This window comes from Lissotriton helveticus, chromosome 3_1 (assembly GCF_964261635.1).
Source record: "Lissotriton helveticus chromosome 3_1, aLisHel1.1, whole genome shotgun sequence".
NCBI lineage: Eukaryota > Metazoa > Chordata > Amphibia > Caudata > Salamandridae > Lissotriton > Lissotriton helveticus.
This window is the reverse complement of record NC_136061.1, coordinates 559,222,571-559,236,095: the sequence shown is the minus strand read 5'-3', so window position 1 is coordinate 559,236,095 and position 13,525 is coordinate 559,222,571. Positions and strand designations below refer to the sequence as shown.

The 13,525-nt window shown below is 44.9% G+C and overlaps 1 protein-coding gene across 1 annotated transcript in view; it reads right to left on the bottom strand.

Annotated features, from left to right (window-relative positions):
* Nucleotides 1-10,911, bottom strand: part of NCKAP1 (NCK associated protein 1) — a 577,107-nt gene extending 566,196 nt beyond the window's left edge. The window contains exon 1 of the mRNA XM_078680487.1: nucleotides 10,473-10,911. Coding sequence (XP_078536613.1) covers nucleotides 10,473-10,580 — 108 coding nt within the window. The 5' untranslated portion in view covers nucleotides 10,581-10,911. The remainder of the gene's footprint in view (nucleotides 1-10,472) is intronic.
* Between the last annotated feature and the right edge of the window lie 2,614 nt (nucleotides 10,912-13,525).

The following is a 13,525-nucleotide window of genomic DNA, read 5'->3' as shown; positions in this document are numbered from 1 at the left end:
ATACACATAGGTGAGGTAGATAGCTATAAGTCCCTGAGGGATGCGGTTGTAAGGTCATTTAAAGATAGAGTTTGGAGATAAATTTATGGTCCGTTTCATATCCTATCCTAGAATTAGCAATCTTTATAATACTGATTATTCTTCGCCTTCCTGATGTCATAAATGTTCTGAAATAAAGCAGCAATAGTTCAGGGCAGTGATCAATGTTCTTCTCTATTTATTGTATTTGTTCATCAGAAGGCTCTTCACTTCCCGCTTGAATGTTGCCACATTTTTGATCTTCCTAATGGTTGGAGGGAGTGAGTTCCAGATTCTGGGGGCAGCTCCTGAGAATGCTCTGTCATAGGTTTTTTTCTTTCTGAAGATGGCTGGTCGTAATAGCAACTCCTCAGCGCTTCTTGCTGGTCGGTTACCTCCAGACAGCTGTATTTTCTTGGCTAGGTATCAAGGGGTGTTGTAGTGGAGCGCTTTATGCGTGATACATGCTATCTTCATTTGGATTCTGGCTTCGTAAGGTAGCCAGTTTAAAGCTTTCAAGTGTGGGGATATATGATCATATTTCCTAGATCCGGTGATAAGTCTTGCCGCGGCGTTGAGGCAGGCTTTTAGTGGGGCTGTGGACGTTTTTGGTAGGCCAGTTAAGGTGGTGCAGCCATATTCAATCCTAGAGATAACCAAGGATTGGATTGCCAGTTTGAGATCCGGCTCTGAGATGAATGGTTTCAGTTTTCTTAAGTAGTTCAGGTGGAAGCGGGCATTTTTAGCCATTGAGTTAATGTGGGCTTTCATGTCCAGATTCTCGTCTAAAGTGATTCCAAGCGATTTAGCCGAGTTGACTAGGGTTGGGGTGCAGTTAAGCGCAGTCACGACTTTCGTCCATTCCTTTATTTCCGCCTGGCTCCTTGGTGGTGAGATTAGTAGGAACTCTGTTTTGTGAGCATTTAGTTTCAGATGATTATTAGTTAGCCATTGTAGTGCCATTTTTAATGTCTCGTTCATTATTTCAATGTCTTTTAGGGATGCGATCTTTATGTATATCTGCGTGTCATCCGCATACATGTGATATGATATCTGTGATTTTTGGAGAATTTCTGTAAGTGGTTCGACGTATAGGTTAAACAGATCTGGGGATAACGTCGATCCTTGAGGGACTCCTATTGAGATAGGGCATGGAGGTGAGATAGATTCGTTGACCCGGAATCGCTGTGTTCTGTTTTGTAAAAAGGAGTTGAACCAGTTCAGTACAATTCCCGACAATCCCATCCTGTCCTGCAGCCTGGTCAGTAATGCTTCGTGGTTTACCGTGTCAAACGCCGACGACAGGTCAAGGAGAATCAGTAGGCATGCTTGATTTTGGTCAAGTGCCTGTATCGCATCATCAACAATATGGAGAATCGCTGTTTCCGTGCTATGTCCTGTTCTGAATCCTGACTGGCATTCGTCAAGCAAGGAGAACTTGGTGATGTGTTGGCTGAGTTGGTTCTGGACGCATTTCTCAATTAACTTGGCTAGTACAGGGATATTGGTCACTGGGCGAAAGTTGTTTGGATCTGAGGTGTCCGCTGAGGGTTTTTTGATTATGGGTGCGACTTGACCTGTTTTTAGGCAGTCAGGGAGGATCCCTTGTGATAGAGAAGCATTTATTATTTCGGTCCATATTGGAACTAAAACGTGGTTGATTTCTCTTAAGCACTTTGCCGGAAGTGGGTCTTGATAGTGATTGTTTGGTTTGATTTCTGAGAGCGTCTTGGCGATCATGTGCTGGTCGTACAGTTCGAATGTATCCCAGCTTGACTTGTTTTTTGCATTAGTACACTCCGTTGAAGAGACGGTATCGCTCGAATGCAGTCGTTCGATGGGAAGGTTCGCCACGGCGTTTTTGAGCTCTGCTTCTAGCGATTTAGCCTTCTCTGTGAAAAATGTGGAAAAGTCATCGCAGTTTAGGGATGTTTTTGTATTCTCTTGACCGGTTTTGGCTAATTTGTTCGATTGTTGCTTTAGTATTTCAAAGAGTTTTCGTGGTCTGTTTTTGGCATTGTCTAGTTCAGATCTCATGAACTCCTTTTTTGAGTTGATGATCTTTTTGTTATATTGGCTTCTGATTATTCTGAGGGCTTTCAGGTCAGGGGATGAAGGGTGTTGTCTCCATTTTCTTTCGGCCATCCTCAATTTGCGCCTTTCTTCATTTAGTGTCTCATTAAACCATGGATTTTTTGTCTTCTCCGTGACTCTTTTCAGTTTTAATGGCATGGTGTGATTGACGATATTTTCCACCGCAGTTATGTAATGATCGGTCAGCTCATTGACATTTTTCATGTTGTTCGGTGGCTTTAGGTCTCTTTCACAGCTTTCAACCAATAGCTCCATATTTGCTTTTTTTGTGTCCCGCATCCATTTTTTGGACTGGAAGGGTTGTCTGGTCCTGCCTTTTTCCACTATGGGTATCCCGAATATTATAGCATGATGGTCAGACCAGTCGCATGGAGTTATGGAGAGGATAGTTGTATCTTTGTTCCTTGAGATAATCCAGTCTAATGTCGCTCCTTTCGAGTGTGTGGGTTGTGTGCACGTTTGGGTGAGGTTTAGTTCGACGAGGAAATCTTTAAGCGTGTTGACCAGTTTATCATTGTCGTCCTCCCAGTGTACGTTGAAATCGCCTAGAAATATGTTTTTGGTTTCGCTGTTAGAGTTGGCCGTTATGATCTCCATTAACTCCTCTGTGAACTTTGCGTTATCTCCTGGTGGGTGGTAAAACGTATGCATGTTGCATCTTTGATTGTTAGTATATTTTATATTAAGACCCAGGTATTCGCATGCTTCTAGAGGGTCTGCTTGAATTTGTTTGACCTCAATATCTGATCGATAAATGCAAGCTATACCTCCCCCTACCTTTTTAGGTCTATCCAGTCTCAAGATGTTATACTGAGGTGGTACTAAGAGGTCCATGGTTGGGGATGACGATTCCGTAAGCCATGTTTCTGTGAGGACTGCCAGAGCAATGTCCTTGTTAATGATGAGGTCCGCTAAGTCCGATGCATGTTTGGTTGCCGACCGACAATTGAGTAGAAGACATGTCAGAGGATTTTCTTTGTTACTAAGGTTCATATTTTCGGATTCAGTTGTTGTTAGCTGTATGTGTTGTAAATTGTGAGGGTTAGATGCTCTATCCTTCTTTCTCGATGTTCTGTTGTAGTCGAGTGGTACTGTTTTAATTCTTTCCTCTTCCATGCGGTTCAGTGGTTCATACGTTCGGATTAGTGCCAGAGTTTCCTCCTTTGACAAAGATTTTGTCCTGTCTGGACGGTTGTCTCTATTTTTTGCAAGCATGGTAGTCTCATTACTGTTTCTTTGTGAGGAGTGTCCGAGGTTTTGGATATGTTCGACCTTTGAGTGAATGCTCTCCGTCATTGCCCCAATTTTTTCAATCGCCTGTAAAGTATTAATAGTGACTTGTGTCAGCTTGCTCACTAGTTTCTGAAGTTCCTTAATATCTCTCTTGTTCTGAATTGATTTCTTAGGTATGTCAGATCTGTTTATCCTGCCTTTGTGTCCTGTTCGTCTTCGTTTTGGATCTGTTCTAAGTTCCGCAGCCCTTTTCTTTGAATCCTTTGTTTGATTGACAGTTCTCATTCTATTGGAGATGTCGTCGGTGCTGGCTATGTTATGTATTGTTGGGAGCACGTTTGTGGTAGAGGATCCGTTCAACGCTAGTATTGTACTAGAGAGAGGTATAGGACGATTGGTATCTTCTGCCTCATCCAATTCCTGGTTATCATAGGGTATTATATTCGTGGCCGGTGTAAGCACTACGTTGGAAGTCTCATCGTTTGGAGACGAAGGCGGCTCTTCACTTTGAAGCTGGTCTTGTTCATTGTTTGCTTGATAGGTAGATCTCTCTGTCCTATCTGTCGTGTTCTCTGGTACTGACATTACTATTTCAGGTCTATCTTCCGGGTTAGGGCTTTGAGCGTGTTGGTGGCCCTTAGTTCTACTGGTGCCTCTGGTAGTGTTATTGTGGATGTCATGAGTGTTCAGTGATGGGGTCAGGTGGAATTGGTATCTTGGGTCTTCTAGTGAATCTTTTATCGTTTGGAATATCCTGTCAAATTTCTCTAGTTCTCGGTTTGCTGCTTGTACCAGCACAATTCCGGATTTATATATGGAGATGCTTAGTTCGGCTCTGCATCTTATTGATGGTAAAGTCATCATCTTTGTGCCATGTGGGATGTTTTTCGTAGCTTTAATGGCAAGCAGCTTTGTGAAGGCATTGCGCCATTTAGCTGTTTTATTTGTGTAGAATATGAGGTCGTTCATTGTCGTACCTTTAACTACATTGAAATATAGATCCGAGAAAAGTGTGTCCGGGTTTTTCCTCAGTGTGTCGTGTTTGAACTTCTTAGCTGCATTTTTGGTAAGATCAGGCAGATATTTTATATTCTGGGCATTTAAGCCAACAGTCTCTAGGTGTCTTTCATTCATTCTATCTCCGTGTTGCATGTCTTATGGTTTCTCTTTGATTCAGGGTAGAATCACTGCCGATGTTGTTTAGTGCTAGTTCTGGTTTTCCTCTCCAGAACTAGGAGTGTCTAGATAAGGGTTTGCTGAGTAGTGGTAGATATAGCCTCTATATCAACTAATTATTCATCTGTTATCTCTTCAACGTAGGGTTTCAAAAAGATAGTAATTATTCACTCGCTCACTGATCCTTGTTATGAACTGGGTTGTGTGTTATCGAGAACTAAGACGTTGAAAGATGGCTGCCGTTATTGTTATTCTTATGAGGGCAGAGGGACTTTCTCTCTTTCCAGTACTTTGTGTTCAACTTCCCTGGACGACTAGTCCTACTTCTCTGTTGGTTGTTCCTTATCTATTGTGTTTGAATGGACCAATTTAGCTGGCACTTTGGTGGTTGTTGAATTCTGTGTCTTTTGGGCAGCTGTTGGACTTTGGCCCTTAGGGCAGGTTCACCCCTAGACTTTTTGCTTGAAATGGTGACCTGGAGATGGTGATTTTTGGATTCTGCGCACTTTCACTGTGTCCCAGGGGAAAGTGCGTGCGCACTCTGAGTGAATGTGCTGAGCTAGGCCTGCCCGCCCATAGGAATGCATGGGGAATGTATGTGTCCCTGGTAGTTCCTGATGCGTGGGGTGTACAGGCTTGAGTCTGGTATGTGTGAACTCGTGAGAGTGAATGCTGCGAGATGGTGTATGCAGCATGTATGTGTCTAGTAGCGAAGCGCCATTTCTAGACATGGCTGTACGTGTGCTGTGAGGGTGCTGGCGTGTGATTGGCTGGAGCTGGCTGGCATGCCAGGCTCCAGAAAGTCTGGATGGGTCTGCCCGGTGGTGAGTGGGAGATTAGCATGAGTGATGTGTGGGAGGAGTGTACCTGTGTCCTGGATGGGCTGGGTTTTCCCCACACAATGCTGGCTCCGCCCCCCTGTGGTGTGTCTAATGACCCAAGCCCTGCCAGTGAATAGAGAGGGTGGTTGAGGTAAACAGAGTACTCAAGAACCAGCTGCGACTGGTTCCGCCCCCACTCTGCACCCTTGAACAAAGGAATGCACTGTATAAAAATGGGGCTGTGTCCCCACTGAAGTTGTTCTCTTCCAGGATCCTGAGGGGGCTGTTGCTGCTGCTGGGCCAGAGGACCGCCACTTGGGGTGTCTCCCTGCCTGGAGACCCAGTGAGCTGGCTCTGGGCCCAGCCTTGCCCCCCTGCCTGCCCAGGGACTTGCTGGCACTCTGCCCTGCTTGCTGAGGGCACCTGGGAGCGCTTTATCCTGTTTGTAGCGCTAGGAGCGCGCTTTATGCCCTCTAGCGCTTGGAAGCGCTTTGTTTTTGATTATAGCGCTTGGAGCGCTGTGATTGTCCGCCTAGCGCAGGGAGCGCTGTAAATTGCCTGTTAAGCGCTGAGGAGCGCTTTGCCTGCCTAGCGAGTGCCTACCTCGCTTTATAATTGATTAAAAGAGCCGGTGCCCACCCGGCATTTGCTGTTTACACCCCGCCTGCCTGCCTGAATCGGGCCGCCGCGCTTCCCGCGGTGACCCGGAAGTGAAGGGCCGGCCGGCCAATCCGTGCGCGGCCCCGGGGAAGCAACCGGAAGTCCCGCCTCGCCGCCGGAGAGGAGAGCCCAGCAGCGAGGAGAGGCGGCGGGAAGGTGCAGGCGGGGCCCCGTTGCGGAGAGGAGAGCCCCGCCGCCCACAAGAGGGAGAAGTGTGGGAAGGGAGCCCCTGGGGAGCGGGAGCTCCCGTGAAGAGCCGCCGGGCAGAGGAGAGCTGCAGCGTCACGTCCCGGTGAGTGCTGGTGCTTGGGAAAGGAGAGGGGGGCGTCGGGACACATTGCCGGTGTCCGCCCCGCCCCCTCTCATTAGCGCAACCTCTGGGGGCATTGCAGGGTCGCTTGAGCCCCGAGAGGCTCAGTGCGCACCATTGCCCTGGGAGTCCCCAGGAGGGGGACTCCCGCTTACAGCGCCCCCATCGTTCAAGAGCCCAGAAAGGCTCATAACGGCGGCATTTGTTTGTTGGAGCCTGCGAGGCTCAGGGGCATTTTTCTTGGAGCCACGAGGTGCCCCGGGGGCATCAGTTGTTTTGAAGAGCCCAGAGAGGCTCGTGAGCCCCACAATTGTGTTTTGAGCCCAGAGAGGCTCAAGAAGAGCATTTTGATTTACTTGGAGCCCAGGGAGGCTCAAAAGCGCCACAGTTGTGTCTAGAGCCCTGAGAGGCTCTAGGGGGCACATCTTTGTTCTGGGGCATAGAGCCCAGTGAGGCTCCCACGTTGGCCCCAGTATTGTCTCACACAGCTGCCCAGCACTTCGTGGGCAGCTGCTCCGTTTAGGCCCTGACATTGGGACACATGGACAGTCACAGGTGGTGACTTGTGAGATTGGCGCAATTATTATTGTTCTTACACCTCTGAATGTATTGTGATGCATCATGTGTTTTCCTCCCTTACACCTCTGAATAAATGTTATGCATTGCATCATGTGTTTTCCTCTTACACCCCTACAGGTATTGTGATACATAGGTGGTTGTTTTCTCCCTGGTAGAGGTGGTGCTAGTGAGATCCTGGTTACCAGTGATTACTGGTTGTGTGCTATTTTGTGCTAAAGTAATTTTACATTCTAAGTGCTATTTTTACTAAGTGTTACTTCTGATTCCTGACAGTGGTCCAGGTGGCCCTGTCTTGTACAATATCCCCTGTAAATTCTGCCCGTGCCTCTGGCACATTGTAAAGTGTGTGTTTTATCTAATGTGTTTTGGTGTAATACAAAGGCTATTTTTATATAACCTTGTGTGGAGTTTCCTTTGTGGTGGGCCTTTGGTTGTTGTTGCTGGGGTGCGTGCGCAAATACTTAACTTACATCGCCTCCAAGTTTAGCCTTGCTGCTCGCGCCACGTTACCTAGAGGGTGAGTAGGGGTTATCTTGGCGTGTAACTCCCTTGCCCTGACTTGGGTGTGGTGGTCTCTGACTGACTTTGGCGAAAGCCCTGGCCAGCCGGGGATCCCATTTCCAACAGCAGCCAATTAAATTGTTTAGGGTCAGTGTCGCATGGGACCTTCTTGGCAATTTAAAAATGAAAGGTGCCCTCTCGGTCTGAATAAATTGTAGCCTTTGAGTGGTCACAGCAGGTAACTCCAAATAGACAAGAGTTGGCGAAATCTAGTTCTGAAATGATAGTGGCCATGATCCCAGATCTCAGAGCTTCCAATGGCAAAAGGAGTGCCAATTTCCTGAATGATTTTTAAAGGAAGGCACATTTAGTAGTGACTGCTCCTGCCAAGGCTGCCATTTTAAGGTGGCCAACTACCACAATTCCCAAACTTTTTGCTCAGGGTTTTGTGAGTGGGGATAGCCCAGTTCCGATGGCCAATTGGCACTTGACCAGAGATCAACATGATTATTTAAAATTACAATTTTTGACTTGCCAGCGTTGAGCTTTAATTGGTTGCTGCTCACCAAGTGCCAGATGAATGTCATTGTTTTCTAGATCTCTTTCTGGGAGGTTGCTGAATCATTTATATGGTAAAAGAGTTGAAAGACATTTGCATAATTATAGTCTACGTCGTTTGGCGATATGCACATTGAACAAGTGTGGTGATAAAGAGGTGCACTGAGGGACTCCACACATAAACTGTGATATAGTGAATGTGAAAATACTGAGTTGAACAGCTTGGGTATGATTATTTAGAAACAAAGTCAGTCCAGCTGCCCTCATGCAATCCTCAAGAATTGTACAGTTGTCTGTGTCTAATGCAGCATATAACTCCAAAAGGACCAGTGCTGTAATCTGGCCCCATCACTTTCCAATCTCAAATCGTTAATAGCCATGAGTATCAGGGATTCTGTGCTACAACCCAGATGGAAACCGACTGGTAGCAGTTCTGAATAATTAATACAATCCAGCTTGTGTATAGATCCAATTTGTTGGTCAAGATACCACAGACCAGTGCATGAGGATATTTAAAAGTTTGTTCTTTATTTACATCTTATTAAACATGATAAGGGCAAGACACAACCAATGTGTTTCGTCCCATAAACATCGGGACTTCTCCAGGGCATAAATATGTTTTTATAACATATCCCATTAGTAGTCCAACCACTTTCTTCAACCGATTGGTTGAATTATTAATTAATCACTACTCGTGCGCTGGATCGAATAATGTATCTTTCAAATTCTGTGTTATAATTTTGAAAATATTTTCTTTGTACTGATTTGTACAGAGATTTGTCCCATATCTTTTTGCAGAATACTTAATAATTGGAGTGTAGTTGGAATGGTTAGCCCTGGGAGTGTAGCATCTGCTCTTTGGGAACCACTGAGTGTGCGGTGACCTAGGTCACAACCATTCTTTAGCTGAGATTGTGTTCATTGCGTTATTTCTTGTGATGGCCACTGTCTATTGTGCTAACTCCAATGATACTCTTTTGTGCAATTAAAGTTTGTTCAGTTGTTTAAATGTTAGTCTTTGTTTATTCAAAGCTTCCTTTATTTGTTCATATAAAATAGACATTTACTTTTAAGTAGGAACGTTCAATACTCCCATACTCTACTACACATCAGGCCCATACCAGACTATGATCCATCCCATAATAGGATAGTTCCCTAACATTATGAAACCACTGTAAATAACGCTTTCCGTGTCACGGTTAAGCTAATCTCTCAAAACTTCTAACTCTACTACCTAACGGAGAAAAAACATGTTTAATAGACCAGCTTTTATCATTTTTGAAACGCTTTTAAATGTCAGGTTACTTATGATTAAATATGGCTAGTTCTGTTGCCTTTATTTATTTATTTATTTTGAAAGTTTTATATAGCGCGAACAAGATCTTTGCAGATATCAGAGCGCTTTACAGACGAAGGGTACAACATGTGAGTAAATAACAATTGGGGTGGGGAAGGTACATGTGGGAGCATAGTCAGCCAGATACATCAATAATGATATAAGTACAAATAAGTAGTAGCGTAAACAATCAGGTAGGTCAATAACACGAGTCATACAAAAAAGGTTGCACTCCAGTTCTGCTCCGTACTTCTTTTAGTTGAAGAGTTAAAGCAGCGGGTACTAAACCACACCTTTAAGTACTTTGTCTTGTACACGTACAAGCCATACTCAAGTTAAGGGATGAAATTGCTGTCAGCTTATAAATAAATGCCAATATTTTAAGCGGGACTTCTTAATCTTTTTACCATCAGACGGTAATGTGTTCAGGGGTGACCCTGGCATGCAGTCAAATGTCTGAGGCACTGTACTTGACAGGCTGTGTCTACAGGCGTGTCTCCATCGCTTGTTCATTTAACTCACATTAACATTGGGCAACTTTACTGGTCGAGATTCAGAAAGCTGGCCGACAAACACCCTGTTACTCGAGTACTCCATATCCGAGCACAGAGGCGTGGCTTTGCATCGACTGCTTACTCACTGCCTCTCTCAATGAATAGTCTGTCTAACTAGCAGCAGCTGCTGTGTGTTAAATGGTTCAAGAGTTGTAGGGCGTGTAGGGGCCTGCATTCGTGCGCCATACAGAGGACACCTCAGCAGAAGGGGCGGGTGTGCAGCGTGCACAGACCAAATGATAAACACTCTCGGGGCGTGGGCGAGGAGTGGCCAGGCAATGATGCTCACTTTCACCACAAGTTCCCAGGCCGTTTCCCTGCGCTTGAAACGTGCATAAAAGCACTAAAACTAGGGTCATAAGTGCAGAATTCCTCAGGGAAAGGGACTTGAAGTTAGGTCTCCTTGGCACCGAATCTTGGTAGTTATAGTTTTTGAATGATGACTTTGATGACCCTTTGCCCTGCCCTGATTTTCTTTCCGAAAGCTTTAGCGCGCAAGAGATAAAAATAACATTAGAAATGTACATTTGGAGACTGAAACGCAGATTTGAGGGTGGCCGTGACCTGGCAACGCCCACCCCTGCCCCACTCCCCGGGCAGCGGCTGTCAGAGTTCCCGGGACCCCGCCTCACCTTCTTGATATTGTAGAGTCGGGTCAGCATCCCGCCGCCGCGGTCGTTGAGGATGGTGAGCTTCTCGGCCAGCTTCTGCTGACTCGGCTGCACGGCGGGGCGCGACATGTCGCCCCCGAGACCCGCCGCCACTGTCTCCTAATGACAAGCCGAGGCCGATCCGCAACTCCGTGCGCTCGGTCCGCCGCTCCTGCCGGCTCTGGAGCTCAGACTGCGAGGGGACCTGGAGCCGCCCCGAGGCAGTGCCCGCACCGGCCGCCGCCCGTCAGCCCTCGAGCGGAGCGCAGGGGGCCCTGCCGCCCGCTGCCACTCTCGCAGTCTCCCGTCCTTCCTGCTGCGGGTCTCTCTCTCCCTCGGCCGGCCTCCTCCTCCCTCCCGGAGCTCCGCTCCCAATCCACTCCCATCCCAGGCCGACGGGGAGAGCGGCGAGCATCGACACAGAGAGAGGACTGGCGGGCCGCTCCAGCCAACAGCATATTCTAACGGAACTCCTGGCATTTCTGCTTAAGGATACTTTTTTAAAACAAGCATTTGCAATGCATAAGGTCTCGCATTAGGAAAGTTTGAGCTATTGGTATTGTAAATGACACATTTTTTATATATGTGTTGGTTTTGAAAATAGCAAAAATAATAGCTTTGTCATTTACAATGCCAATAGTTATAACTTGTGACACCTATAGCATTTGTAATGCAATATGTGTTGTATTCACGTGACTTAGATGTATTGATATTACAAATAACAATGGCTTTGAATTTTTTAAATAATTAATACTTAAATAAAAGTTATTGTCATTTATAATGGCAATAGCTTAAACTTTTGTAAATAACTTTTGTGAAGAATATGTTCAGTGTATTTTATTGTGACGAAAATCCAAGAACAGAAGTGAAATACTAACCTCTTTTTCTGACATTTTTAATAAAGCTTGAAACATTGAGAGATCATATTTGACCCAGTTGTTGGTAAATGGTTGCACAGATTGATGCTGTGGTGGGACTGAGATGTTGTGGTGGCGACTAGTGATGCTGTGGCATTCAATGATCCTGTGGTAGCGCATAGTGATGTTGTTGTGCCCCTTAGTGATGCTGTGGTGGTGCTGAGTGATGCTGTGGTGATGCGATAGATAGATAGAGTGAGTGGGATAGATAGATAGAGTGAGGGCGATAGATAGATAGAGGGAGGGCGATAGATAGAGGGCGATAGAGAGATTGAGTGAGCGAGATAGATAGATAGGATAGATAGATAGATAGGAGTGAGGGCGATAGATAGCTAGACAGATAGATAGAGTGATGGCGATCAGTATCTAAATAAATAGATAGAATGAGGGCGATAGATCGATAGAAAGATAGATAGAGTGAGGGCGATAGATAGATAGAGTGAGGGCGATAGATAGCGTGAGGGCGATAGATAGATAGATAGATAGAGTGAGGGCGATAGATAGATAGATAGAGTGAGGGCGATTAGATAGATAGAGTGAGGGCGATAGATAGAGTGAGGGCGATAGATAGAGTGAGGGCGATAGATAGAGTGAGGGCGATAGAGTGAGGGCGATAGATAGAGTGAGGGCGATAGATAGAGTGAGGGCGATAGATAGAGTGAGGCCGATAGAGTGAGGCCGATAGATAGATAGAGTGAGGGCGATAGATAGACAGATAGAGTGAGGGCGATAGATAGATAGTTGTGTGTGTGGTTGTGGTTATGTGTGCGTGGTTGTGTGTGTGTGGTTGTGTGTGTTATGCTTTGTTTTTCTATGTTATGCTATGTTTTGTTGTGTTTGGTATGTTATGTTTTGCTAGGCTATGATATGTTTTGTTTTGTTATGCTATGCTATGTTTTGTTATGTTATGCTATATTTTGTTATGCTATGCAATGTATTGTTTTGCTATTCTATGCTTTGTTTTGTTATGCTATGCAATGTATTGTTTTGCTATCCTATGCTTTGTTTTGTTATGCTATGCTCTGTTTAGTTTTGCTATCCTATGCTATGTTGTGTTTTGTTATGCTATGCTATGCTATGTTTTGCTATGCTATGTTTTGTTATGCTATGTTTTGTTATGCTATGTTTTGTTATGCTATGTTTTGTTATGCTATGTTTTGTTATGCTATGTTTTGTTATGCTATACTATGTTTTGTTATGCTATGCTTTGTTATGCTTTGTTATGCTATGCTATGTTTTGCTATGCTATGCTTTGTTTTGCTATGCTATGTTTTGTTGTGTTTGATATGCCATGTTTTGCTATGCTATTATATGTTTTGCTATGCCATGTTTTGTTATGCCATGTTTTGTTATGCCATGTTTTGTTATGCCATGTTTTGTTATGCCATGTTTTGTTATGCCATGTTTTGTTAGGCTATGTTTTGTTTTGCTATGTTTTGTTTTGCTCTGTTTTGTTTTGCTATCCTATGCTTTGTTTTGTTATGCTATGCTCTGTTTAGTTTTGCTATCCTATGCTATGTTGTGTTTTGCTATCCTATGCTATGTTGTGTTTTGTTATGCTATGTTGTGTTTTGTTATGCTATGCTATGTTGTGTTTTGTTATGCTATTCTATGTTGTGTTTTGTTATGCTATGCTATGTTGTGTTTTGTTATGCTATGCTGTGTTTTGTTATGCTATGCTATGTTTTGTTATGCTATGTTTTGTTGTGTTTTGTTATGCTATTTTTTGTTATGCTATGTTTTGTTGTGCTTTATTACGCTATGCTTGGTTATGCTATGCTTGGTTATGCTGTGCTTGGTTATGCTGTGCTTGGTTATGCTGTGCTTGGTTATGCTGTGCTTGGTTATGCTGTGCTTGGTTGTGCTGTGCTTGGTTGTGCTGTGCTTGGTTGTGCTGTGCTTGGCTGTGCTGTGCTTGGCTGTGCTGTGTTTTGCTGTGCTGTGTTTTGCTGTGCTGTGCTTTGCTGTGCTGTGTTTTGCTGTGCTGTGTTTTGCTGTGCTGTGCTGTGTTTTGCTGTGCTGTGTTTTGCTGTGCTGTGCTGTGTTTTGCTGTGCTGTGTTTTGCTGTGCTGTGTTTTGCTGTGCTGTGTTTTGCTGTGCTGTGCTGTGTTTTGCTGT